The sequence below is a fragment of the Oryzias latipes genome, chromosome 2 (genome assembly GCF_002234675.1).
Source record: "Oryzias latipes chromosome 2, ASM223467v1".
Taxonomy (NCBI): domain Eukaryota; kingdom Metazoa; phylum Chordata; class Actinopteri; order Beloniformes; family Adrianichthyidae; genus Oryzias; species Oryzias latipes.
This window is the reverse complement of record NC_019860.2, coordinates 10,343,965-10,364,977: the sequence shown is the minus strand read 5'-3', so window position 1 is coordinate 10,364,977 and position 21,013 is coordinate 10,343,965. Positions and strand designations below refer to the sequence as shown.

Sequence of the window (21,013 nt, the reverse complement as noted above, 5' to 3'; positions counted from 1 at the left end):
GCGGGTCCGGGGGGCGGCCGGGAGGCCGTTCAGTCCGGCGAGGCGGGTCCGGGGGGCGGCCGGGAGGCCGTTCAGTCCGGCGAGGCGGGTCCGGCCAGCAAACGGCTGGTGACTCGGGTTCACAGTCAGAAACTGGCGGCTCGGTGTCAGGGTCCGCAGCAGGCGGCTCGGATTGGGGGTCCGCGGCAGGAACGGAAGGGGTGGAGTCCGGCGACCTCCTCGGAGCCGGAACTGGAGGAGTTGCGTCCAGCAACCTCCTCGGAACCGGAACGGGTCGAGGTGCGTCCAGCAACCTCCTCGGAACCGGAACGGGACGGGGTGCATCCGGGACCCTCCTAGGAGCCGGAACGGGACGGGGTGCCTCCGGGACCCTCCTTGGAGCCGGAACGGGACGGGGTGCCTCCGGGACCCTCCTTGGAGCCGGAACGGGACGGGGTGCCTCCGGGACCCTCCTTGGAGCCGGAACGGGACGGGGTGCCTCCGGGACCCTCCTTGGAGCCGGAACGGGACGGGGTGCCTCCGGGTTCACCTCCGGGACCAGGGCGGGACGTCGAGAAGGGCGGCGGCGATGACGGCGGCCCCCTCTTACAGCCAGTCGACTCCCATTGAAGAAGGAGGCTGGGGGCTGACCCTCCAAAGTCCACTGGGGCTCGACCCCCACCTCCTCCAGGTAAGGGTCCTCCCACAGCCACAGGTCCTGGTCCAGAGGGTCCAGGAAGGCCCGTGGCTGGAGAATGTCCAGCTCCATCCAGGAGTTTGGGGAGGGCTTGCGGTGAGGGCGGCGGTGACGTGGTCGACCCCCCCTTACGGCCAGGCTACTCCCCTTGAAGTCCCTGTAGACCTGGGAAGAGCCAGAGGTCCACCAGAGACAGGTCCCCTCTGCTGGGTACTGGTAAGGCTGGTCCATAATGTCACGGGGGGAGAAAGAGGGAGTACCCAGGCACAGAGAGGTAGGAGGTTGCAGGAGAAAGGGGTTTTAATAACAAAACTAAAGACAAAACCAAAACCACTGCATACGGCAGGCTAGAAACTCGAAACACTAAAAATGCACTAAGCTCGAAAACCGGGGAAGAATACAATATGGACCAGCACAGGAGGAGGGGAAAGACAGGACTTAAATACATACAAGGCAACAAGACACAGGTGGAAACACTCAGGACTGATGGGGCAAGGTCAAACTCGAAACAACAACGGAACAGGAAATACTACAAAATAAAACAGGAAGTGAAACTCAAAACATCACAGAACAAAAGGAAACAAACCACACGGGCAAAGAAACAGAAACCGTAACACCCAATTCCGATTTTTTTTGTCCCTATGCGACCTGTATCTGATCTTTTCATGACAGTCTGAACGACACAGATCCAATCTTTTCAAATGCTACCCAGGCCACTTGGGTATGTGGTCCTGAATCCGATACTTATCCAATCTTTTGAAATGCGACCTCCGTCTGAACGCCTGGCCACATGTATCTGACCCGTCCGTCATTGATATGCAACAAACGTCATCATTCTGCATTGAAGTAGGCGGCAACAAGAACATAAACATCAACCATGGCGGACAATGCTGCTGAGACCAGTCAGTGGAAGGGAAGCGAGGTCACAAATTTGATTCATGTTTGGGTGACCACCCTATTCAGGCCAAACTCAAGGGCTCTTATCGCAACCGGGAGGTTTTTGAAAACTTTTCCTTTTCCTTTTCCTTTACGTAAAACTTTTCCTGCAAAATGGCCGAGCGTGCTGTTGAGCCTTTCCAGAAGTGACTTTTTTTCCCCCTTTCCAACCGTGGTCAGAAGCGCAGGAGACCGAAGGCAGATCCTCCTCTGGGGTTCACTTCCCCGTTCGGACCCTCAGATTCTCCAGAGCGGGTTAATAAAGAGTCAATAGCAGTTCTGCTGGGGGAAGCCTTCTTTTATTATCGTAGTCCTTCCTCCAGAACACACAACATGCATGCGTCCCCCCACTGCCCCTCAGAGAGGAGAGAGTGCATGCAGCACAGTATGCCCTACCTCGCTGCACGCGCTCTCTCCTCTCTCTTACACACGCGAGCGCGGCCCCGGCACCTACACATCCCCATTCCACAACAGTGGGTACAGACGATCCTGGCTCCAATGCCTTTCTAAAATGAGAAGATTGTAATTGTGCTGGCTCCTTTGTGAAAGTAAATGTAATAATGCAAAAAGAGCTCCACTGTTGACAACACTGTTATTGACATCCATTCTTAATGTTAGCTACTTCCGAAAACAACGAGTGACGTCGTTCACTGTTGAGTACTATTCTGCACATGCAGGTCACTTGCAGGTCACTTCTGGGTGAGGTTCTGGGAACCTTTTTTTCTTCAATAATTTGTGATCTTCACTGGTGTCCATGGATTACATGAAATCTTTCCACCTTTATCCACCTTTGTCATGGTAGGGATAACACGTCAATGTAAGGGTGGGGTCATCTGGACCCCAAAAGATTGCACAAGGGTTAACTTGGTTGCCTGCAAAGATGTTCTCCCTCCAGCAGGAGTCACTATTGAGTGACCCACTGTCGACACAGTATTAATGCAGTTTGGGCAATGTGTCAAAACGCTTCACGAGGCCTCATCTACCCATCGCTGCTAAACACAAAAAATTTGAAGGTGAAAACAAACACATACCATGACCAGCAACTGCACAACGCACCGCTAACGGCCAAGTGGTTACACCTACACACAACTGTTACCCATTTGGACTGCACAAACCCTTGGACTGCATCCCCATCGGTCACACACACACAAACACACACACCTACACACCCACACACACACTAACACAAACACACACACTCAAACACACATTCACGCACACATGCACACACGCACACACATACACAAAGATTTCAGAGTGCTAAAGTGTTACCAGTGGGTGGGATCTCTAGATGACATAACACTTTTTTCTGCAGGTACTAAAATCCCATGATTATAGGAAAATTTTATCAATCCAGAGGAATAGCATGGATGTTCACTTGCTTCCAACTGGATCTGAAACTGATCGAAAGCTTTTTTCCACAGCACCCGGGAGAGAATCGCTGGTATCAGATCGGCATTGTGTGGTGGCGGCAGGGCTACGACCGCAATGGAATCTATGGCTTCTACACCCACCTGTTCAGGATGGGCAGGTGGATCAAGAAAGTGATCGAGAAATCTGGGGCAGACGACGAGTAGAACCCAAAAGAAATCCACCATTTCTGTCAAACACAACGTTGCCAATAAAGTTTGTTCTCCCACCATGTCTGCCTCTGGCCTGTTCTTGTACCACTTTGAACCGAAAAGTATATGAGACTGAGTATGACGTCATCCATAAAAAAATATCTACTACCGGTTCCAACAAAATGAAGTTAATTCAGTCGCCGCCTTTTAGCAATATGGACGCCGCCATGTTGGAGCCAGACACAATCAGTAAGCAGTCATTGGTCTGAGCTGGTTTGAGTTTCTTTGGAAACCACTCTCACCAATCAGGAATGAGATTGTTGGAAGGCCACACCCCTACAACTTGATAGCAGGCTCAGGAGAATATGTCAATCAAACGTTTAGAATGTTCGACCGCGTGTAAGTTGGCTAGGATGTTGGACGTTGGCCAGGTCCTTCGCCAAGCGGGTAGGCAGGATGTTAATGGCTGTGAATTTGGACGAGTCTAGCCTTTAGATAATTCTTTCCGTTACAACTGCGAATGTCCTGTTGCGTAGTAACCGTGAGTCCTGAACAGAGAGGAGTAGTGAACCAGGCATGGAGCTCAAACTTTCCCTGGCTCATTTGTGTAATTATTTCCAACTCCAGGTCTTGCTTCACAGTCCGCCATTGTTGTCAGAAAATCTCGGGGTTCACCCGCAATGCATCTTGGGATATGGACAGCATAGAAGGATACACCTGACCAAACCTTGTAATCGGGAAAAAGAAGGCCACATTTGAAGAAGTCGTTGAACTTGGACAGCACTTGTTCGCAGCGCAGTGACGTAAGCAGACTTCAAATGCAGCTCAGGAAGAACGCAGCCCTCCAATTTGGACAACACCCCACATATTTTTATTGAGGCGTCCGATATGCCAGTTTATAAATTGAACAACTAAAGAAAAAAAAAAGATTATCAAGGTGTTAAAAAAGGTATCGGAGCAAGAATGGTTATTCTGAACCAATAAAATTACTGATAAATAGCTGTTTATTTCTCAGGAGAGGAATATGAGATGTAGGCTTCTTGGAGCCGACAGGTACGTCCTATTTGGAACGCCAGAGGGGAGCGGTCACTCAGTCCAGTTCTCATCTACAGTCACTGACATATACAAGTGAAGAGCTTAATGGAGGTGGGTAGTGTTTTGCTCAGACATGGATCAAAGTTTAGAATCATTTAGAGAAATTTGGATTACACTTGAAATGTTGTTTTATTATTGTGAATTAAAGGTCTTTTTTATGTTCTAAAACAGAGCCTCTCCAAAAACAGTTGTTTTGAAATGTTTGCAAGTGTGGAGTCAAATAAAAGGTTCTGAAACTGTGCGGCTCCTGTCTGTTGCAGCGGTGTGCTTGTGGGTTCAACATTTTAACCCGACGACCGCAACATAGCATACACTTTTTGACACGGCGCAACCCTTCAACCGTTTACACCATCAACGTGAATCAGCCGAGACTGACGAGGACCGATAAGCCACACATTCCTAACCTAAAGTGTTGCGTATCGGGGCAAAGCATGCTTTTCTCAAATTCAGAATTGCGTAAACGGTTGAAGAGGAACAGTGGTTGAATGAAGATTAGCATCAGAAAATCATGTATGACTGATTTTTAGGTTCTCCAAAAAGAAAATGTATACAGTATCACAAAATTACAGTGGAAGTGAGCATACAGAGCAGCAGCAGGTGAACGCCACGCAGCGGCAGAGCAGACCGACTAAACTTAGATGGACAGGTGATCTGAATGTTTATTGATAACGTTCCAAATGTTTGGAAGCTCATTTGTTAGTTTATGATTTATTAATGTTTTATTTATTGATTGGTGGTTTGCAGGATCTCTGCAGCCCGATGAAGCCGTCTGTATCCCTGCATCTGTCCACTTCTTCCTCCATGACAGACGAGATCTCTACGTCTGTGTGACGCTACCGTCTGAAGAGGCGCACCTTTTGGCATTTTCAACATTCTTATGCTAATATAACAGACTATTTTTATTTATCTTTCTTGTTTTATGCTGAAACGACACGGTTCATCTGGAGGAGGGGACGTATTTAACACTGTTTTCCTTTCGCGCAGTGTTTCTTGTTCGCATGACAGGTTCATGATGTAAGGGGACAAATTGGACATCTGTGTATATAAATAAAAAGGGCTGAATAAAGGTCTTCAACACCCAAACATGTCTCTTGAGCTCCTTATTTCACATTGTGATGGCTGCCTATGCCGTCACCCCATCAGGGCAGTAACCTCCTGCACCACACCCTATATCTATCTGTTCACTTTATTTTTTGTGAATATACTTTTAGATTTCTTTTTCAAACATAACACACGTTTGAACATAAAATTTATTAACATGCTTTAGTTTACTTTATTATTTGCTTCATTAACCCTTGTGCTATTCTAGGCACTTTAACATTGGGAGTAGGGTCATCTAGACCCACTAGACAGTGCTCTGAACCTTTTTTCTTCAATGATTTGTGATCTTCACTGGTGTCCATGGATTACATAAAATCTTTCCACCTTTATCCACCTTGGTCATGGTAGGGAGAACACATATATGTAAGGATCAGGTCATCTGGACCCTATAGGATAGCACAAGGGTTATTTTGATGTTATGCTTTGAGGTACCAGGGCTGAGGGAACCATTGTTGCTGCTGCTGCTGCCATCTGCTGCTGGAACCATCAAGTCAGGCCTGACACAAGGAAGCATGCCAGTCAGCAGAGGCCTTATATTCAGCAGGCAGATACTTGGACTGAACCATCACCCAGTGGAGAAGAAACTCTTCTTGTGTTTCTTTACTTTAGTTTCTATTTTGATGTTCCTTAGTTTCATTCATTTGTGTTGGTTAATTTACAACAGGAAGGACATTAGATTCGTTTGTTTTCTGTATTTTGTCTCAGTCTTATTAAGTTCCCCCTTGTGTGTCTAGTTGGTCTGATTAGCCACTATATATGTTCCCTTGTGTTTTCAATTAGGGAGGTCAGTTTAAGTAAGTTTGTCCATCTGTTCAGTTGTTCTCTGTCATATCTAAAAGCTTGAGTTAATTTTGTTACTTTGACCTCTTTTAAATGACCCTTTTTGCCCAATTACACATTTGTAAACTAAATTTGAAAAGTTTTGATAAAATTGTTTGCTGTCCTTGTCTTCTACTGCTCGGTCCACCACATACATATAAAACTCTGCTTTACCAACACGGAACCCCGGAAAGCCGGCTACACTTACAATAATTTAGTTATGAGCGGTCAAAAAGTTCAGAATTTCTTTGTTTTTAAAAACCTATCCAGAAATAAAGCTTAACAAAATGCTCCACATCTTTCATCTTCAAGCACGGCTCCGACAAACAGACAACTTTGGTGTTTGGTGACTTTTTTCTCGTAAATTTACAAGATTTAAAGACGTAAAAATGACCAAGCTGAGCTCCATAGATTTAACACTGCTTGTATCTTTGTCTTCACTTTATTCTACTCAGCAGGAAGGTGAAAACAAACTTCTCCATCTTTGGCTTAGAACTCAGCCTCTATCCAACCTTTGCGGCCTCACTGCTCTTCCTGCATTGGAAAACAGACTGTCCGTTTAAATGTCACTCGACTCTTCCTGAACGTGCCGGCCGGCCTCGGCGGGCCTGTGCGTCAGCAGGTGTCTGCTCAGGTGGGTCTTGCGGGTGTAGCTCTTGGGACAGAGGGGGCAGGTGTGAGGCCGGACGTTGCTGTGGGACAGCAAATGCTTGTTCAGGTCAAACTTCCGCCGCAGACACTTGCCGCAGTCCGGGCACGAGTACGGTTTCTCCCCTGCAGGACAGTAAGACACGGGTCAGGAGGCAGCGGGAGCGCCCGGAGGTCACGTTTACCGTCCTGTGGCTCACCGGTGTGGATCCTGCGGTGCTCCGTCAGGTGGCAGGACATGGAGAAGCCCTTTCCACAGTATTGGCAGACGTACGGCCGCTCGCCCGTGTGGCTCCTCATGTGCTTTTGAAGGTCGCCGCCGGACGGCCAACCTTTGCCACACACCGTGCACACGTACGGCCGCTCCCCCGTGTGCCGGCGCATGTGCACGTTCAGGCCAGCGATGGCGGTGAAGTCTTTGGGGCAGTAGGGGCAGCAGTAGGGCCGCTCGCCGCTGTGCGTGCGCAGGTGGCACTCGAGGCCGTGGCGGGTCTTGAAGCTCTTGCCGCACTGCGGACACAGGTAGCGGGCCGAGGCCCTGTGGGTCAGCTGGTGGGCCTGCAGGATCGTCAGAGAGGCGTAGGACTTGTTGCATTGGTCGCAGCGGTACGTGCGCGGCGTGTGCGAGCGCTGGTGAATACGAAGCAGCGTGACGCCTGCAAACAAAACGACAAGCTAGCAAAATTCTTTGCCTTAGGAGATCCCTACATTGTTAATCTGTGCAGAAAAGTCGTTCAAATCGACTAAAAACATCAACATGGGCTTCATCACAGACAACACGTTACCTGAGAAGCTCTGGTCGCAGAAAAGGCAGTTGTAGCGCAGCACGGCGCCCTCGGCTGAGTGCGTCTGCAGATGGCGCAGCAGCAGTGCTTGCGAGACGAAGGTCTGCTTACACACCGAGCAGTTGAGTTTAGGCAGCTCGTGCTGTGTCAGGTGGGCGTCCCGTCGCTCTGCCGACTCGAAAACCTTGTTGCACTGGCTGCAGGCGAAGCGGCTCTGGTCCAGGTGGATCTGTTTGTGGTTGGTCAGGCTGGACAGGTGGTGGAAAGCCTTGTCACAGTGCTCACAGCGGTAGAAAGGACGCGCCCGGTGGCTGCGCTGGTGCGACAGCAGCTCGGCTTTGGCTTTAAAGACGAGGCTGCACTGGAAGCAGGTGTACGCCCTGACTGGGCGGGGCTCCACGGGACGGGGCTCCTTGGCGGCGTTGGGAGACGACAGCGCCGCGCTGCAGGACCTGTTGCTGCGCAGGTGCCGGATCACCTGCGGATGCACGCAACGGTGGATTCGATTGGATTTGCTTAATCTGGTCATCGGGATGTTCGACTCTTACCTGAGAGCGGTAGATGAAACACTTCGCACACTGAGGACACTTGTGAGCCACACGCTGAGAATTGTGGGAGATGCTCTGCAGCGCATTAGAGCCGGAGTGATCCACATCGCCGCCTGTGGAACAGGCAAAAGCTATGATGAAACAAACAAGTTCAAAAGTTAGAGAACATAGCTTGAAATGAAACAATTTTTTTTGGAGATGCATGATGAAATTATTCAACAAAAAAGAACGATCTTGAACCATGGAAATCTGATTTAAAACAACTCCATGGAAAAAAATCCACTATCTAGCACTGCTTTTTTAAACTTGAGATAATAAAGGCTTTTTTTTCTAGAGCTGCTTATGCACATATTTTCACCTCAATGTGGTCATCCTTACATCGTCTTAACTCTTCAACACATGAGATGTCGACGGCGACACCTAAAGAACACACACTCTGTAATCCTTTGAACCGTTAAGCGATCCGATGACGAAAAATGTAATTTTGCCGTTTTTATCGTGTTCTTGTGGCATTTTTCTGACGATGGAGGACATTTGTTAACATAATTAAGCTTAAAATTGCATTTCTGAGGATTTCTTTGGTAACAAAAATGGCGAGCAATGTTTGAAACTACGCAGCCGAACAGTTTGGGGGCCAGATGTCCGCTTGGATGAGTAAAATAAAGATGTACGTGGTTTTGACTGCTCCTGATTCACATTGATTTGAATAAATAAATACTCAAAAATTTCATTTTAAGCTTAATTTTCTTTGTACATGTCCTCCATCATGAGGAAAAAACTACAAGAACATCTTTAAAACACTTTTTTTTTTAAAAATCAGAGTGGGTCTTTAAACAGTTATTGATTTATCTTGATAAGTTTTCATGTCAGCGTCCGGTTATGACTTGCTTCAACGGATGGTTCAGTGAAGTTGTGGTTACCTGTGTCCTCTGGCTGAATGCTGGTGTTTCCAGGCGAGTCCTTACACCTATAGGTAAACAAATGATTAGAACTCTTTGAGGTCTTTGGAGGATCAGAGAGGGAACGGCCTCACCGGCTCAAAGAACTCTCAATACTGTCGGCCGCTGATCTCTGATTGGATTCCTCATTGTCCGCTGAAGAAGGGCCAATTACAATCTCTTCTAGATGCTCCTGCTCTTCATCCATTGTCATCCCCACCTCCACCTTCACCAGCTCTACGTCTAAGTCCTGTACGTCGGCGCTTGGCTGGACTTCACAGGGAGGAAGGTCAGGATTGGTTAGTTTGTGAACGAGTGGGTGGGACCAGGCAGAGAGAAAGATCTCCTCGGACGATGAACCCACTGAGGAGAAAAAGAAAAAGTGATTACATTTTGTAATCTGCTTGTGGTTCTTGGTCCATTGAGGAGGTTCTGTGCCGGGGTACCTGTAGTCGTGACATTTCCCAGGCGGCAGCTGGGGTGACTCAGCAGCTCTGTCAGATCCTGTTCGTCTCCCTCCTGCACGTAGGCCTCCAGACCAGCAGGGGTGCCCTCGAGCCAGGAGGCAGCCTTCGGGACACAAAAGCAGGAGCTCGTCTGATGAAAAGCGGAGCCGCAAAAGGAAGTCACAGCCGAGTGACTGAGCTGTCACCTGCTTGAAGTCAGGGACAGGAAACAGCTGCTCCATCCTGGACAGGAAGTCCGACACAAGCGACAAGAGGGCGGAGTCAAAGCTCTGGTCGAACACCTCCTGCAGGAGTTACATAGCATTTAACAGACACTTATTTAAAGTAGAAGACGATCTTGCTCAAGAGCATAACAACTGTCTAGTCTGGGATTTGACTCTTTGACCAACCGATTGGCAGACAAACCGCTTACACTGTGAGCTGCCATTTTTCTTGAAGCACTGACCTGCAGGAGGCGCTGTATGTCATCTGACACCTGCGTCATTCTGCGGACGAGTGAAGATAGAGAGGTGCACCATTGCTTCACATCAGTATCCTCCTAAAACAACAACAAAAAAGAGCAGACACAGAGGCGGTCCAGGTCTGCAGATCAGTCGCATTAGGATGCAAACCGTGCGACCCCGATGAAGACGAGTCAAAGCGCGTCTGCTCACCGTAGCCTGGAAAACAGCCTGGACTCTCTTTAGGTGATGATGAACATCAGTGGGATTGAAGAGGGCCACCTGAAAAGAGCAAAAACACCCGAGTGAACGTCAGAAGAAAACAGAAATTTGATTGAATTCCATTCATCCCTAATGGGACTGTATCGAAAGCAAAAAAAAGATGTCTTAACTTACATTTAAAATAAAAGTTTAGGTAATGAATTGTATTATATTCAATAGTGGAAACTACCGCAAACTAAAACTATCGGAGAGAAAGATTTTCTGATCATAATTCCCACTGTATTACAAGGCGCAAAAACACTAAATGGAGAATGAATGGTCTGTTTTTCGTTTGTTATATATAAAGCACAAACAAAACAATCACATAATGTGATGAGATTAGAGGCAGCCAATTGGTCAGAGGGATAGATGGGAAGTTTTTCTAGTGAATTCTTCCTCTTCTCTACAATTAACAGCCTTTGCAGGGGATATAACATGACCATTGACCATATATGAGAACTGGACTGATTGACTCCTCCCCCCTGGCATTTCAAACAGGAAGTACCTGCGGGCTCCAAAACCACATAGACTTCTATAGAGAAATAAACAGCAATTACTCAGTCATTATAATGGTCAGAATAACCATTCTCGCTCCGATAACTTTTTTAACATGTTCTTGATAATCCAAATTATTTTTCATGATTTTATTTTTATTGCAAGTTATTTAAGTTATAAACAGACCAATCAAAACCTGACTAAAAGTAGGTGCTCTCACGTCGAGCATTCACAGCACATTTTTTGTAGCCTGCTTTCAAGTGAAAGGGATGTGGACTTCCAACAAGCTGACCCCTGATTGGAGAGTGAAAAAAACGAGGACTCAAATTGACCAATCACTGCTTGACGACCTTGCCTAGCTCCAACATGGCGGCACCTGTATCACGAAAAAATGGGGACTGAAGGGATTGAATCGACTTAATTGGGTTGACGCCGGAAGTGAACCGTACTCTATGGGTGACATCACACTCACATGTTTCAGTTCTCGTATACAGTCAACGTGTTTTTTATTTATGTATATAAAGTGTTGCAGCTTTGCACTTTAATATTAAGAGTTATTTTCCCCTCTCAGGTTAATGCGGTACAGCAAGTCTTCATACTGCTTCATCTGTTGAATAAAAAAGTTTTGTTATTTATTTAATAGATCTTTATTTCATTTATTTACATCAAGACAATACAAAAAATATTACAATTCTATAATGAAAAGGAGCAGAAAAAAAACTGATGTTATCTGCGTCCATCATTTAATTCGTCAAAACTATAAAAGCTTAAGTAATAAAAGTTAATCTTAACTAGAGTATGCCAACATTTGATTCAAATATTTAACAATAGAATGGTTTGCAATGGAATAAAATGCAAACAATTAGGCAATTCTAAGGCATGAGTACACTACACATTAAACATTAATATTATTTTCTGCATTATAATGGTGAAATAATGGCCTACAAAAAATTATATGTAAAGATTCGACATTCGAAAGAGCCGAATGTTTCCCCAAGAGCCAAATCGAAAGAAGGAACTCTGGAGAATCGAAGTTCCCATCACTACAATCCATAAATGACAACTGCATCCACGTCAGACCACCTTAAACACCCACCTTGGCCCTCAGAGCCAGCAGCAGCAGACTTCTCTGCCTGTCTGTCAACAGGTGTGGGACTGCCTCAGTTACCAGTGAGACAAAGTCCTCCAGCTTCCCATAATGCTCCACTCTCTGCTGTTGGGCCAACTGCCACATGGCTGCTGCGAGCACGCGGATTGGAGGGATGAGGAGCCGCAGGGAAGATGGGGGCAGAGGGGTCACTACGGAAACCAACAAGACACACGCAGCTATGAGGGATAGAGGTATGTTTGATGTGGTTTCTACTTTATGTCAAACAATAGATGTCATGTGCTGAGCAGCCTCATAAGGAGGCGTGTCGTCTGTGTGTTCAGAGTCTGTTTTACGTAAATTTAAACATTCCTTTGGAAACTATCTTTCTGCCTCAATAACCAAAACATACAAGGATGAATGCTTCTTTTTTTCCTCAAGACATTGCACCGCCTATTATCCCTGAAGAGTAAGATGGCACAAGAGGCAGATATTACTAAAAATAACAAGCTTGAAGAAATTGATTATAGTTTTGCAGAGTCTAAAAGATTAAAACTCTCCTTGTTAACCTAAAGTTAAACCTAAAGTTTGAGGAATGCAGTTAAAGTGACTCCTAAATGGGCCAGATGAACCATTTGACTCTGTTTGGTTGCTTATTGGTTTATTTTAACCTTCTTATTATTATCATTATAATACCCTTATTCACTTAACTTTATTGACAAATATTGTACATACAAAGTATCATTCAGTGAGCCTCCATTCTAAGTACAAATTCGTTTGAGATGAATGAGAACATACACAAAAAAAATAACACAATTTAGAAGATTTTGATCTTTTCAGGAGGCTAAATAAAAACAATTTAAAAATTGCTTTTTATGGAGACTAAAAACCCCAGAGAAAATCCAACAAAACACGTCGAACTCGAACTCCTTTTGTTTTTAGCAACATGCTAACGCTATCGCCAATTCAACGTGAACATTTCCTGTTGAAACACAAAAAAGTGGCGGAAGTCTGTTCCAGCTTCTCACCCATCCTGCTGCCGGGGTTTCTTCGGCACCACCACCGCGGTCAGGGCCAGAAATTGCGCAGAAACAAGTTCACCTGTCCGGCTCGGGCTAACGGTTCTTGGTCCACTGCAGCAGAAGGCTCCGCCCCTCACTCCCCGGATGTTGAAGAAACCACGTCCGGGCATGCGCGAAACTCGAATGGCACGTGACTAAACGAAGGGAGCACAAGGAAAGGCTTATGACAGTTCTAGTTGCACCTAAAACTCTGCGACCTTGGCTGATCTGTCAAGTCCAGCTCAGATAACACGGGGAAAAGAACTACACATCCTTTTAAACACTGCCACAAAGTACTGTCACGCCCTGGTCTTTTATTGGAGAGCTAAAGAAAATAAAGTAAAACCATGTTAGAAAGGAAAAAAAAATTCGAACCCTGCTGTATGTGCAGGGTTGGTTTATCAGGCGTGTAACATCAACTGCAATGATGAGTCTGGAGCTGGATGCAGAAAAGCCTTACGGAGGGGTCAAAATGTCAATCCTTGTTCACCTATAGTTACAAAAGTCAGATAAAAAAGTACTGCGGTCTTAAATAATAAATCTGGTTTACATTCGGAACTACATCTGTGCTTTATTTGAGTCCCCATTTTTTAAGTGTTTGCCTAAGCCGCTCGAATTTAGAACCACGAATCAGACGACAACGAATTTAGATTGACAACTGAATTAGATTTACCAAGAAGAGAGGTTTGTGTTATCTACAAATACTCCTTATATTTGTTTAGTGGTTATGTATTGTAATAATTGTAAAGTAACAAGTGTAATGAAACTTGCCCCCGCCTCGCTGCCTTCACTCTGCCCCTCTACCCCTTCAACTCTGGTCAAAGCATTCATGAAGAAAAAACTTTTTTCAAAATAACAGTAAATAGAAATAAGAACGACATCATCAAACATTATATATGTACAGTATTTAGGGAAGGAGGTAAATAATGAAATCCTGAATGACTTCATTAAGACAGAAGCAAACTTGTTGGAGGGAAATCCTGTGAGGTTTTATCAGGTCGTTGACACGGGTAATCAACAAGTGGCTAAAGTGCATCGAGATGTTTCCAGCTCATGTGACACAGATCCTGTAAGAAGGTGTAATCTGCCTCCTCCTCTTGCGGGATTAAGAGAATCCAGTACAAAGCTGCACGGACAACAAAGCAAACCGAAGAGGAGGAACGAGAAAATAACAGACGCCGAAAGAGGAAAAACAGGAACCTGAAGCCTTATGGATGTGCAGAGGATGAAGGGCGGAAAACTGATCTGATATCTCCAGGAGAACCTATGGCAGCATTTATATGTTCACCAGTCCAGAAGAATAATCCAAACGCTTGAAGAGTCTCTGCAGTCCACATGGATCCAGACAGGGAAGACACTGAGGTGTTCTCAGATCCAGAGGATCCTTTCCCTCTAAGAGGGGAGAATGATGAAGACGAGGAGGAAGAGGAAGAGGAGGAGGAGGAGGAGGAGGAGGAAGAAGGTGCCAAAATCTTCACAGCGTGGATGAATCAGTTTCGAGGAGACGAGAGTCACAAGAAGAATGAGGAGGACGAGGAGGAAGAAAGGGAGTCAGAGAGAGAGGGTCGTTGTAGCAGGGGCAGCGTGGAGCCCCCTGTCCAGATGAGGTCGAACCGCCGCTCCTCACTGCCATGTCCGGTCAGAAAAATGTTATCTTTCGTCATGCTGTCTGATTGATCCATACGAGAAGACTCTGTACACATTTTACTCAACAGTTTTTCTATTTCCCAGGAAGTGGTGGCTTCAGAGGACTTTTTTTTGTTTTATTCTGCACCAAAGTCTGCTTTGATGTTAGTTGGTGACGATTCTTCTGTCTTATTCAGAAAATGTCCCCATCACGGGTTCATTTCTGTTAAATAAAATCTAAGAATATAAGTAAGGATTAACTCTGTTGATGCCTTGAGGAAATGTATTATGAAATTAAAGTCGTACAATAATATGATGCTCAAAAATGAATTTGGATTACTGACTGTCCCATCAAAAGAAAAAAAAAAAAACAAGGACACAAGCAAGTATCTCTCATGATTTCTTCTTTGGAGGGTTTTGCTTAGATATTAGCATTGACTGTATATGAGAACAGGACTGAGTGACTCCTCCCTCCTTTTGTTCCAAACAGGAAGTACCTGGCTCCAAAAAGCCAAAATCCCATTGACTTCTATTTAGAAATAAACAGCTTTTACTGTTTGTCATTGTATTTGTTCTGATACCTTTTTTACCTATATACCTATACCTGATACCTATATTTTTCATGATATTTTTTCTTTATTGCAAGTTATTGATGATAGAAAATGACTAATCAAATGCCTCATTAAAGGTATGGAGTCTCACGTCAAACAATCAAATTGACAGATTTCATGTAGTCCTTTCTCAAATAATAGAGGTCTGGACTTCCAACAAGCTTACTCCTGATTGATGAGAGTAGTTTTTTCACATTTACTTTTGTTTTTTCATGGTTTTTGCCTTTCTGCATATTTTAAGCTCGGTCTTTGTAATATTTTTTTTTTGACATTTGGTTTTATTGTCCTGTCCATTTCAATTTTCATTCCTGTTTTTATCTGAAACCATTTTTTTTTCTTTTTGTCAAAAAGTCTTTTCTTTTTTAAGTCCTAGCTTTAAAAAGGGTTGTGTGGATTCAATAAAGATTAAAGGTTAAAAAAAAATAGGATAGAAAAACCCTTCCTGCCGACAGCATTGAGGCTCTTTTAGTGAATGGATGGAAAGAAGGATGCACCAATAACCCAGCTTCAATGTGTCTTTCAGGCCACCCTTTCAGCCATGGACTTGTCCCGTCTCCACTCATCCACCCAGGCTCCGGTCACAGCCAGGGTGTTGCTGCGCCGCTCCTCCTCTCGCCGCCTCCTTCCCTCCCCACAGGAGGCCAACGTGCCTCCACTTGAGCGCAGACCTTCCATCATCCACACCATTCCAGAGGCCATTCCGATCGAGAGGCGGGGTCAGTTCAGGAGACGAAATGTGATGTCACTGGTGAGTATAAGCATGCTTTACGCTACGTTTAAACCGGGCATGTGATGCGTGTTCAAAAACAAGCCAAACTCATGTGTCAGGAACTGGTGGTGAAGGACCCAAAATGCAGAAGACCAGGGTTGGTGACTGAAACTGAAACATTTAAAAAGCAAAATTAAACATGACAAAACCCAGAGGGCAACACAAAGGTGACAAAGCAGAGCAGATGACCTGATACAGAAGAACTGAAAACCAGATGCTCAAATAGACTGAGGATATTTGATAGAAAGGAAAGCAGCTGTGGATAATCAACATGAACTTGGAGATACTGATACAAGAACAACTCAAAACATGACCAAAACCAATAACACAACTGAAAAAAAACCTATGACAGAGAATCCTCACCTGGGGTTTCAAATGGGTTTGAATGGTGTTCACACTGGACAAGCAGGGATGGGCTTCTTCTTCTTCCTCCTTTATTTTTTCCAGTGTTCACATGTGCATGTCCACCACCTACATTTAGAAGAGGCTTGGTGTGAAATGTCGAAGCAGTGTGCGAATCTCTTGAATCTTGCTCCAGGCTTTTTCTGTCACAGCTCTGTACCAACACAAGAGAATTGGTGTCGTATAATTCCAGCATAGACACAAACACAATTTCTTCTCCATCATCATTATTTTCAAACGGCTGGCACTTCTAATAATGACTAAATCCAATTTACTGATTGGTCAAAGTTCAACCTGGTTTCACTGACAAAACGTGTTCAGGGGCCACAGATCTTGTATGTAGAGCACCAAACAGTTGTAGAAACTTGCGTAGCTTCGATGGTTTTAAACGTTGAATCCCAAAACACACATTTACATGTGCTTACATTGAAAATGGCAGCTTGATTGTGCATTACTTAGGGCAGTGGGAACTAGGGTTGCGATCTGAGTATCAATAGGATCCAGTTGTGGACCGTGCATTACACACCTGGGTCTACGTCTGAATCACTCAACCCCTCATTAAGCATTTTACGATGCCGAAACAAGCTTTGCATTGCATTTTGAAAATTCCTGTAGCCACAATAAATGCCTCTAAATAAACGGAATGAACAAAACAGTAAACATATCTCTTTATGCAACTACAGCCAGCACAAAACATTGAAAATAACAATATACATTTATTGAGTAAGGGTTAACGGCCGACGAAGTATGCATTGTCACTTTTTAACACACGCCGTGGAAGCCTGAACCATCCGACGCGAAGCGGAGTGCGTTAAAAATTGATAATGCATACTTCGAAGGCCATTAACCCACTTATACCATGGTCACTTACAAAAGAAAGAAATAGTAACCAGTTTTTAGTCCTGAATTCTTGTTTTTTTCCAATTTGGATCGCTTTTCTCACATTTTCTTACATGGTGCGGCGCCGCACCACGTAACAAATAGTCGCGCCACCGTTGCAGTCAAGATTCGGCGATATCAAGCGATACATATACATATGCTGATCTTTTCGATGGGTTGAATAAAGCATCCGTTGAGAGGGAAAGTTCACCTCGTACCACTTTTTTTTGTCCAAATGAAGAAGCAAAATGTTGTTTCAAAGAAGCCGGCGCAGTGATACTAAACATTTAAGATAGGTGACCGGAACTTCTTTTTTCACTGTGCGGTTATCCTGTGGTACATCACTTTTTAATGCACAGCACAGCCAATCAGAATTGAGTATTCAACCTGGTCCACGGAATTATATTCATTAAGATATTTGTTGTTTCATTCATCAAAAAATCGCATCATTTGAAGGCAAAATCCATCCTCTTCTCTTTCCTCAAAAACAGTTCGATCAACCTGTCATGTAGATTATTGTGCGTCTGTTCCGTCAATGTCAGATGTGTTTCTGCGTAGGTTTTAATTCGTTTTAAAGCCAAAAATGTCCGCTTGACAAACGCAGTTTGTGTCAAACTGGGCAAGGCTGCATGTAACTTCCTGAACCTTCTGTCCAATCAGAAGGCCTGAAAACTGTGACGTTGCCTAAGCCTGCTAGAAGGACGCCATCTCAAAATCTGATTGGTTGAAAGAAATTAATGACCAACATTGATTTCGTATCCCATGACCTTCACAACTCATAGTTAAGGCCCTTATCCTGCCTAGCAATTCAACTCAATTGAATTCAATTCAATTTTATTTGTATAGCCCAAACTCACAACAGTCGTCTCAATGGGCTTTGTATCGGTAATTGTAAAGTAAACATACAATCAAAAGGATCATAAGTTTACACAATTCAAAAGGAGAATACTAAACTTTAACTAAACAGACTAAACTAAATTGGCATCCCTGCCACTTTAGTTTAGACCCCCCTTCACAGTAAGGAAAAACTCCTAAAAAAACGGATTCCAGAAAAAACAAAGAAACCTCAGGGGTGCCAACATGAAGGAGAGATCCTCCCCAGGACGGACAGGCGATGTATCACAACTCATAGAGAAGAATTAACCTATCTAATCTACAACTACATGTTTAAAGTCCAGCAGATGAGTTTCATCCAGATGAAGTTGCTGCGCGAGACAAGGTGGAGGCAGGATCCACAGCCAAGTGTAGTAGCAGTAGTAGAGGCAAGCCAGAGATGAGGTACTTGGTCAGGTACAGGAGCACAGATGGGCCAACTGGAATCTGGAGGGACTTTCCCAAAGAAGGACAACACATGAATGGCACTGCACCAAACAGAAGCATGGGGAACTAAAAGATAAATAAATTATGAAGAATAGAGGAGAGGAGGAGAGTAGAAGTAGATGAGAACCCCAGTACACCATAGACAACAATTTGGTCCTAAACACCTTAAAAACAAGAGAAGTGATCGTGGACCTCAGGAGGAAGAAGTCAGATCTGCAGTCCATTGTCTTTAATGGGGAGTGTGTGAAGAGAGTGCCAAGCTTCAAGTACCTTGGTGTGCACATTGATGAAGACCTCCGATGGAGCTCAAACACTATAGAGGTAATGAAAAAGGCCCAACAGCGTATTCACTTCCTGGGGATACTCAAGAGGGTCAACCTGAAGAGAGAGCTGCTGGTTGCCTTTTAGCATTGCTCCATTGAGAGTGTACTAACATACTGCATCTCTGTGTGGTTTTCAAGGCTATATATATATAAATATATATATATATATATATATATATATATATATATATATATATATATATATATATATATATATATATATATATATATATGTGTATATATGTATGTATGTATGTATATGTATATATCACAATAAAAGAGAATGGACAGACCATTTGGAATGATTTTATGCAATTTATGCACGGACAAAATATAATTAACACATGATTCAGAAATGTTCATAAGCCCTTCATAGAAAGGCTTGAAGGCCCTGATGGCCCATCACTGATAGTATCAATACCAAGGTGAATTATTAATACTGTGTGATAAGATCGATACTGTCGTCTCAGTTTTTCTTTAAAATGTAGAGTAAAGAGCTGAATTTTACTTACAGAGTCCATGCAAGCCTGGTGTCTATCTGTCTGCAGTGTTGCAGGGTTTGGCAAAAATAACGCTAAATTTGAGCAAAAACCCCTTCTCGCTGCTACTCACATCTACCGCCTCTTCCCTGCCTCATCGGAGAGAACTTTATTACAGCGTTGTTTTTTTTTACTTGACTTTCTTTTTTTATTGCTGCCTTCATATCAAAAATACGTGTTGTGGTGCTGTTTTTTAAATTTTTGTTACATTATAGAAGCTTTAGTTTTTTGCACTCGTTTCTGTTTTCTTACTGTTATTGCGGTATGCTATTATTAATATAAAAATTCATTATTTGATGCATGTTCAGTTCCGATTTTTGTAATTAGTTAACAAACATTTTATATGCCAAACATCTATGTTCTGGCTTTTATTATACACTTAATTAATTTAAAATTGTGCATTTCTGAAATATTTCTATAATCAGATATTTCAAGACAAAACTATCAGTATCGATTTTGGTGATACCAGCCCTGTAATTACTTGGTATCGGATTAATACCCAAATTCCCAGTATTTCCCGCCCCTGATGTGACCATAAAGTAGCTTTGGTGAAAAAGCTTTTGTCCCAAGGCTTCCTATGACTTTTAAATCTGTGTGTTACAGAGCGATGCCTACAGCGTGTGTCTGATCTGTCACAACGACTTGAGTCAAGGGTCAGGAGGGACCAGTGAGCTGCAATGCACACACACTTTTCACAAAGAGGTAACACATCTACAGCGCTAGAACAGACGAGCACTCTGTTCAGCCCACTTGCTCTGTAAAGGTTTGAGTTTCCCAAAGAGTAGCCACGCTAATAAAACTAAAGAAAGTTAAATACATGTAGCGTTGAATAATAAATAAAGGTTTAGAGATTCAATTTTTTGCAGGGTGTTGTTTTTCTCAATCATTATTTGTCAAATGACATCGTGTCGCCGTCTAAGAATCTGTCTGTATTTGTTTGTTTGCAGTGTATAGAGGAGTGGCTGTGGAGGAAGCAGTCTTGTCCAACGTGTCGTGTTCAAGTGTCCATGCCTCAACCCGTTTACTGGAAATCCACCAGAGTCAAAGTACCATGAGATCAAGATGTGAAAGAAAGAAAAAAACCTTGTTTCATTCTGTGTGTGTCACAAGAAGACAATTAAAGTTTAAGAATAAGATAATTTAAAAAACAAACCCCTCCTAGGAAAGTATTTTAAGAAAATATAAACATATTTTAAAAAAATAAATGTGGAAAACTCAATTGTGCACATCTAAATGAACCTCTGTTACTCGCTTTTTAAGGACTGTAAAGATTTTTTTTACACAAACATACAAATGCATGTACAATTTAGATTTGTTCAATAATTAGACTGAGACTAGAGTGTCTGCTTTTTTAACAGTATTTATGTTTTTGTTTACAGTGTCCCTTTTTTTCACTCTGGAAAACCCTCTAGATCGAATGTGGTTGCCCTTTTTTTTTTGTGTTAATTTTTGATTTGTTAGCTTCAGTTATTTGCTTTTGCCCAAAGCGAACAAACACAATAAAAGTCAAATAAAATGTAAAAGCCCAGAAAAAATGGTTCTAGCGTTTTCCGTGACTAAATCTGTTTCAAGTGTTTTCACTTTAACATTTATTTCTCTCTAAAAAAAATTTTTTTTAATTCAAT

General features: G+C 43.7%; 3 protein-coding genes across 7 annotated transcripts; 2 read left to right on the top strand and 1 right to left on the bottom strand.

The window, feature by feature from the left end:
* The first annotated feature begins 468 nt into the window (after positions 1-468).
* LOC111948744 (prothrombin-like) lies at positions 469-3,254 on the top strand. Its single transcript, XM_023963126.1, has 2 exons — positions 469-670; positions 3,037-3,254. Exons 1-2 carry the CDS (start codon positions 569-571, stop codon positions 3,187-3,189), a joined length of 255 nt encoding a protein of 84 aa, XP_023818894.1. The 5' UTR covers positions 469-568; the 3' UTR covers positions 3,190-3,254.
* Positions 3,255-6,599: 3,345 nt separating this feature from the next.
* On the bottom strand, positions 6,600-13,072 carry LOC101164213 (zinc finger protein ZFMSA12A). 5 transcript variants are annotated; one of them, XM_011482847.3, is made up of 12 exons: positions 12,887-13,072; positions 11,868-12,070; positions 10,229-10,297; positions 10,021-10,113; positions 9,761-9,859; positions 9,555-9,678; positions 9,240-9,471; positions 9,091-9,137; positions 8,171-8,301; positions 7,623-8,100; positions 7,038-7,493; positions 6,600-6,963 (listed from the first exon to the last, which is right to left on the bottom strand). In XM_011482847.3, exons 1-12 carry the CDS (start codon positions 12,888-12,890, stop codon positions 6,749-6,751), a joined length of 2,151 nt encoding a protein of 716 aa, XP_011481149.1. In that variant the 5' UTR covers positions 12,891-13,072; the 3' UTR covers positions 6,600-6,748. The 5 variants fall into 5 exon arrangements, with proteins under 5 accessions (XP_011481149.1, XP_004066532.1, XP_011481152.1 ...); XM_004066484.4 differs by having other exon boundaries at positions 9,204-9,471; positions 12,887-13,070; XM_011482850.3 differs by having other exon boundaries at positions 8,171-8,283; positions 12,887-13,067.
* Positions 13,073-13,794: 722 nt separating this feature from the next.
* Positions 13,795-20,923, top strand: LOC105355491 (E3 ubiquitin-protein ligase CIP8-like). Its single transcript, XM_011482836.3, has 4 exons — positions 13,795-14,557; positions 15,680-15,904; positions 19,992-20,090; positions 20,336-20,923. The coding sequence occupies exons 1-4, from the start codon at positions 14,255-14,257 to the stop codon at positions 20,441-20,443; spliced, it is 735 nt and encodes a 244-aa protein (XP_011481138.1). The 5' UTR covers positions 13,795-14,254; the 3' UTR covers positions 20,444-20,923.
* The last annotated feature ends 90 nt before the right edge of the window (positions 20,924-21,013 follow it).

Excerpts from the sequence above, each read along its gene's own strand:
- LOC111948744 (XM_023963126.1), top strand. The coding sequence starts at position 569 with ATGACGGCGGCCCCCTCTTACAGCCAGTCGACTCCCATTGAAGAAGGA. Across the intron at positions 671-3,036 it reads TCGACCCCCACCTCCTCCAG|CACCCGGGAGAGAATCGCTG; the intron begins GTAAGGGTCCTC and ends TTTTTTCCACAG.
- LOC101164213 (XM_004066484.4), bottom strand. Across the intron at positions 10,114-10,228 it reads AGGCTGTTTTCCAGGCTACG|GAGGATACTGATGTGAAGCA; the intron begins GTGAGCAGACGC and ends TTGTTGTTTTAG. Across the intron at positions 9,472-9,554 it reads GGGAAATGTCACGACTACAG|TGGGTTCATCGTCCGAGGAG; the intron begins GTACCCCGGCAC and ends TTTTCTCCTCAG.
- LOC105355491 (XM_011482836.3), top strand. The coding sequence starts at position 14,255 with ATGGATCCAGACAGGGAAGACACTGAGGTGTTCTCAGATCCAGAGGAT. Across the intron at positions 15,905-19,991 it reads GACGAAATGTGATGTCACTG|AGCGATGCCTACAGCGTGTG; the intron begins GTGAGTATAAGC and ends TGTGTGTTACAG. Across the intron at positions 20,091-20,335 it reads CACACACTTTTCACAAAGAG|TGTATAGAGGAGTGGCTGTG; the intron begins GTAACACATCTA and ends GTTTGTTTGCAG.